Source organism: Elephas maximus, chromosome 3, assembly GCF_024166365.1.
Source record: "Elephas maximus indicus isolate mEleMax1 chromosome 3, mEleMax1 primary haplotype, whole genome shotgun sequence".
Classification (NCBI taxonomy): Eukaryota; Metazoa; Chordata; class Mammalia; order Proboscidea; family Elephantidae; genus Elephas; species Elephas maximus.
The window spans coordinates 148179198-148185819 of NC_064821.1; the positions used below are offsets into that span (position 1 = coordinate 148179198).

A 6622-nucleotide genomic window follows, 5' to 3' on the forward strand; every position below is an offset into this window, starting at 1 on the left:
CTTAAAGCGTTAATACCAAATCCTCTCTGGGCCAGGCCAGGGATGCTGATGGTCTATGATATGCGGCAGTTCATTGCAAACTTTCCCCCTTATTAGATATGACCATTTTTCAATTTTGTTTTTGGCTTTTTAGCAGACAGATATTAGAAAACCTGCTGCAAAAAATACCTGCAAGGCTATTCAGTTGGTATATTTTTATAATAAATTTGTGATTCAAAACCTAAAAAAGTAAGACTAACTCTGACTTTATTACATAGTTTGTTTACAAAGGTTTGCAAAAACCCTTCTGTATGGCATTGTACGTAAGTAAATCAGTCACAGAACAGTAATTGTGTTCTTCTTTACATTAAGCTACATTAAAACAATTTTCCTTAAAATATCCTACACACAAGAAAATGGCAGTTTTCCTCAAGGAGTTCTAGGAAACATTCCTAACTTGCGCCTGAACAAATGTGAGAAGCTTCAGGAAGTTCAGCAGGCTGGTGGTTTCACAGCTCCAGGTTGTAAGCAAAACCCATGCTGACATTTCATTATCAAGAGATCAGTGTATCTGCTTATCAAGAATGTCTTAAAATTCTTCAGAGAACTCAGTCCTGGAAAACAACTTTGGGGGTGGGGACTTGCAGAGTCTCACAGTTTGTCTTATGAATACAGGTGAGGGTCAAGGTTTTGATAGGTGAGGCACCTGATCAGTCAACGTAGAAATATCCTAAATAGAGTCTCTGGGTGGTGCAAATGGTTAACATGCTCAGCTGCTGACCGAGAAGTTGGAGGTTCGAGTGCACCCAGAGGCACCTCAGAGGAAAGGCCTGGAGATCTACTTCTGAAAAAGCAGCCACTGAAAATTCTGTGGAGCATACTTCTACTCTGACACACATGGGGTCGCCATGCCTCGTAATCGCCTCTGTGGCAATTGGTAAAATGGGTTAATGATTGATTGCCCACCACATGTGCTTTCCAAAATCATAGCACTTTCTGATCCTGAGTCTTACACATTGTTACAAAGTTTTCACATGTAACACTTGTCCTGTCAATTGGTTTCAGAGCTACTTGTAGCCTTGATAGGTTCCTTGCCCCACCTCGAAGCCTGTTCTCAGCCCTAACATTATACTTAGTCATCTTCCAAAGGGGATGTGTGATTTTAAACCAGTAATAGGATAAACCATGTTTTGTCTACACTGGGCAGACCTGCTTCCACCCCTCTCCTCACTCACATCCCCCACCCCTACAGCTGAGTACTAGTTCAGGAATTCAACTCCACCTTTTAACAAGAGTCTGTACTCCTTTTAAAAAGGTCACCTTGATGTCCACTTCTCATGGAGCTTAGACTTAGTCCCTGAGCTTCGATGTGGAGCCTTCTATCCTGAGTGCTGGCTCAAATCTCTGTCCACCCTCCTATCTTCACTCCCTTACCTCCCATCAAGTTTACATGCTTCCCAGGAACCACCTTGATTGGAGGTGGTTGAAGGAAATTCTGCACCTCAAGGGTAACAATAAATTATGGCATCTCCCTGGCTTTTAAGACAGTAAGGCCATGGCAAATTTCTCAGGCTAAAACGCAGCCCCAGACAACCTTGGAAACAACACAGAGGGTGTAGCTTCTCTCTAAGATGTGTGCATGTGTGTGCATACACAGGGGTGTGCACCTTTATAAGTGCATATGCAGAGAACATCCGGATCTTGGAGCCAGAAAGACCTAAGCAATCATCTGCTCTGACCCCTTCACAGATGGGGAGACAAACAGCTGGCAACCTTGTTGACCTGGCAGAGTCACAGTGCCTCAGCTCAGCTTCCTTCAGGGATTGCTCACCATCTGTTTAACTTTTAAAATCTAAAAGAAGTTGCACAATCTCTTCCGAAAACCGAGATGACGAGAGCCCATCTGATCTCCTTCCACAGGTCTGCTGAATGCCCCATGGCCGTTCCCTACAGCAGGAAAGGAATGACGGGCGGCTGGAGGTACAGGGTCTTTGCCCACATGGTCATCTGAACCCACCAGCCAGTGTAAATGATCCCACAGCAGCAGAAAACAAACACATGAGGAGGGTGCAGTGAACTCAAAATGAGGCTCTTTTGGAAGGAAACCAAAACTCACTCACTCACCCGGGACGCGTGATGGTGAAACGGTTCCAGCCAAAAAAATGTAAGAACCCTTTGCATCCAGACCATAGAAGTAGAAGGCCCAGTCTATCCTTCTAGTAACTTTGGCCTCGGTACCTCTCTCATTTCAAGTGGATCTGCTTTCTTCTCTGTGTGTGTGTTTTATTTTTAAGGAAAAAATAAAATGCAGAGGTACTCATCACAAACTGCCGTAACACCTGGTGTTCTCTGTGTGTGCATAGGGCTCCCTGTCTTGCCGTAATCTTCTGTGAGATTTATTGCCACAGGAGGACTAATCATGGCAAGATTCTGCAACACCTAGGGTGGATCAAATGGACTAGACCTGATGTTCTGCACCAAGTCTGCTTTCTAGGATTCGAAGGAAATACCCAATTGGTAACGGACATAAACGTTATCCATTGTCAGTGGGTATTATCTGAATCTAGGTTTCACATCTGTTTGTCCAGTTTATTTGTGTACCTACCTCATAGATATAATTGGAGCAAGAAACAAAGAACAAAGGACACACGAATGGATTCTTGGTTGAATATGAAGTCCAACGCATCTTTGTATCTGTTTAAAGTCGTGAAGCCCTTGTTCATACAAAGCCCTGCCATTCATACAATGCTGAGTGCGTGTCTTCTGCAGTGATAGGAGGGGATGTTTCACAGGACATCTAGTAGTACACATAAAAGCTTACCAAAAATCCGAAAATAATAGTTTTATCCAAACCACTTCAAGAGACTTATGGATGAGGAGAGGAAATAGACTCTCTGCCAAGGCCATCTCCTCTCCATGACCCACAGATGGGCTTCCTAGTTCACTTTCTAGAGCAGTGTTGCTCAACCACATTATCTACAGATGTACCCCAGGCCCCGGGAGTGAGGGGAGGGGAGGAGGAGAGAAAGGAGCAGAATCCCAATATTGAAAAAGAGACATAGAAGAACTTGAACATGAGGGGGATAAAATGCTACTTCTACAATGAGAATTCTATGCTTCTTCAGAGACAGCTCTCAAGAAATCCTAGACAGCTACTGGCTCTCTGCTTTGCACATAATAGATGCTTCCAACTAACTGCCAATAAAGATTTAGAAACCACTCTGGTAGCCTTAGAGCTTAATCTGGTTTTAACTTTTTTTTTTTAATCTATCTATTGACTAAAACCATAAAACTATTTTAACTAGAGTCACAATAGAGATTGGGAAAGCCCAGGTGTGAGCGGCTGATACATCACACTGTTGCATCCTGGCTGGTTTTGTGATTTCAGTTAAGAACTACAATTTCACAGGGAAGAAGACTAAGCAGGGAGTGGGGCTGAGCAGTCACATGTGGTGGGTTGTGAGGGTTGTTAGATGTCATGAACTAGACAAAGCCTGATATACCCAAACAGGCTAGAATTGTGCCAAAAGACCTACTGATAGGTTTAAAGGGGAGGGAGGGATGCAGGGGAAACAAGAAGAAAAGAGGAACAAGAGAGGAGAAGAAATTAGTCAACTAGTATAAAGATGAGGGCTTAGGGAGGGTGCTGCAGCCCATGTCCCTCATCCTATGCGTTTAGGTCTAAGGGCCAAGAGCTCCTTTCTCTTGGTACTTTTTCTGCCCTTTGACCTCACCCCTATTAATCTCTTGCCCCTTTCTAAGCTCCTATGAGTAGAGGAGGTCCCTGGATGATGCGATGGTTAAGTGCTCAGCTGCTAACCAAAAGGTCAGCAGTTCGAACCCACCAGCAGCTCCTCAGAAGAAAGGCCCTGGAGATCTGCTCCAGTAACGATTACAGCCTAGGAAACCCTGTGGGGCAGTTCTATTCTGTCGCATTGGGTCACTATGAGTCGGAATTGATTGGACGGCACCTAACAACGACTGGGTGGTACAAACAGCTAATGTGCTCAGCTACTGACTGAGAGAGTGAAGGTCTGAGGCCACCCAGAGGCATCTCAGAAGACAGGTCTGGCAATCTACTTCTGAAAAATCATCCAGTGAAAACCCTGGGAAGTACAGTTCTACCCTGATACACATGGGCTTGCCATGAGTTGAAGTCAATTCGACCACAACTGGTCATGACCGAAGGACCAATTTGCTATGCGATACTCTTCCCCATAATATTTGGCACAGATGAGGATGGACACGTTCTACCATATCCAATGTCCAGACAGTGGCACCCTACCCTAGCATCTTTTCTTTGAAAGGAAGAGCAAAAGAACAGACATACAGGTCACCTCCAAGATCACAGATAACCTCTCGCCCTTTGGCCTAGGATGCCTGTCCACATCAGCTGCTCGAGGACTTAAATATAAAAGGTGGCCAGGAGAATTGCTACTCAAGGGAAATGACAGCTTCTAGGCATACCCTTTACTGACCATGAGCATTTAAGAACTGAAGACTGGCCTAGTTGCTCTCCAGAGAAAATATAAGCTGAAGTAAATTAAAAGGACTAGTCTATTTTCAGAAACCCTGGTGACATAGTGGTTAAGAGTTACATCTGCTAACCAAGAGGTTGGCAGTTCAAATCCACCAGGTGTTCCTTGGAAACTCTATGGGGCAGTTCTACTCTGTCCTATAGGGTCGCTATGAGTCAGAATCAACTTGACAGCAATGGATTTTTTATGGGAGTCTATTTTCACTAATTTAAGATGGGAAGTGAGAGTGCTATTCCTGAGGGCTTATAGGTACTAACAGTCCTAGGGAAGGGGGAAGTCACACAAAAAACCAAGAAAAAAGGTCAAACTTTGGAATTTCCTGCTCAGATGGTCTAAAGCCTGCTTTTAGAGTCTGTGTGGGCCTCTTTCCTAGGTCTTTCCTCCAGAGGGTGGTCCTTGGACATGCAGGTTAGTGTCCACCGTGCACCATGCATGACATCCCTTGGAAAAACAGGGGAGGGAAGAAAAGAGGAGTTGAGACATGGGACAGCTGGTGATGCTCCACCATCATCCAAGGTGGAACTCCAAGGAGTCCAAGTAGTCTAAATTTGGCCTAGGTCATTATGAAGGTCATTGTTTAGCAGGTTGCTAGCTTGATTTAAAACTTACAGTATTGAGACATATATGGTATGAGGACCCCAACAGGCACTCTTCTCAGAGCCATTCCCAGGACTTACCATGAGACACACTCAGCTTTCTGATTTGGTGCCTGATATCAAGGCTTAGATGTGTATGGAATGACCAGTGAGGGCTTGTCCAATGGGATGTACAGTAAGTCAAGCTGTGCCCAGACAGCAGCCATCCTCTTGGTTTTATACTTTGCTAATTTTCCAATGGGGTCTCAGTTTATTGTAGCTAAAATCTTATTGTTTTGGGTCATATGAATTTCGGGGGGCACATTTCATCTGCAAAGCACTACAGACATCACCTTGTCAGACAACATTCCAAGCACGCAGCAGGGTGCTATTCTCGTTTTCCACCAGAAATGGGCAATCTCCTCCATCTTGAACGATACTGACAACTGAGTCAATCCTCTTACAGAATCAAAGGAGCAAGAAAGAAGAGAGAGAGAGGAAACTGAGGCCAGAAGAGGGACAAAAAGCATTCAGTGCCCATGTTCTGGGAGAAAAGTGGTAAAGACACAGCCCCTGTCTTCATGGTGCCATAGACTGTTACTAAGCACTTCACATATTTAATCATATCATCCTTAACCCATTGAACCTGTTGCCATCGAGTCAATCCTGACTCATAGTGACCTATAGGACAGAATAGAACTGCCCCATAGGGTTTCCAAGGAATAGCTGGTAGATTCAAACTGCCGACCTTTTGGTTAGCAGCCAAGCTCTTAACCACTACACCAGCAGGGCTCCATACAATCCTTACAACCATCTAATAAGCAAGAACTGTGATTATCTCCATTTTATCGATGAAGAAACTGAGACCCAGGAAGGTTAACTTAACCTAAATTGCACAGTAAGTGATGAGGCTGGGATTTGAACTGACATAGTCTGACTCCCAAGCCCTTAATCACTACTCCATGCAGCCTCTGAAAAGACACATAGCAAGACAAACACACACACAATAGGGGGAAATATTCATTAATTTTTTTACATTAAAATGAAAAACTTCCATAAAGCAAAACACACTACAAAAGATAAAGACGGACCACAGACCAAAACCGTCAAATCAATTCTGACTCATAGCAATCCTATAGGACACAGTAGAACTGCCACATAGGGTTTCCAAGGAGTGACCCATGGATTTGAACTGCCAACCTTTTGGCTAGCAGCCAAGCTCTTAACCACTGCGCCACCAGGGCTCCAGACCACAGACAGGGAGATGTTATTTTCAATGTGCATAAACAACAAAGAATTAGTATCCAGATATATAGAACTTCTATAATTCAATAAGCTAAGACAAACAACCAGAAGAAAAATGAGTGAAAAATATGAGTAGGCACTTCACAGAAGAGAAAACTCAGATAGTCACTAAAAATATGAAAAGATGCTCAAACTCACTAGTAATCGAGGAAATGTAAATTCAAATAACAACGGGATACTATTTCAAAATTAAAGTTGAACAATGCTAAGTCTCGCAAGATAATG

General features: G+C 43.7%; 1 protein-coding gene across 1 annotated transcript in view; it reads left to right on the top strand.

Annotated features, from left to right (window-relative positions):
* The window catches only part of ABCA4 (ATP binding cassette subfamily A member 4), a 176256-nt gene extending 174273 nt beyond the window's left edge, over positions 1-1983 (top strand). Inside the window, exon 50 of the mRNA XM_049879742.1 lies at positions 1900-1983. Coding sequence (XP_049735699.1) covers positions 1900-1908 — 9 coding nt within the window. The 3' untranslated portion in view covers positions 1909-1983. The remainder of the gene's footprint in view (positions 1-1899) is intronic.
* The last annotated feature ends 4639 nt before the right edge of the window (positions 1984-6622 follow it).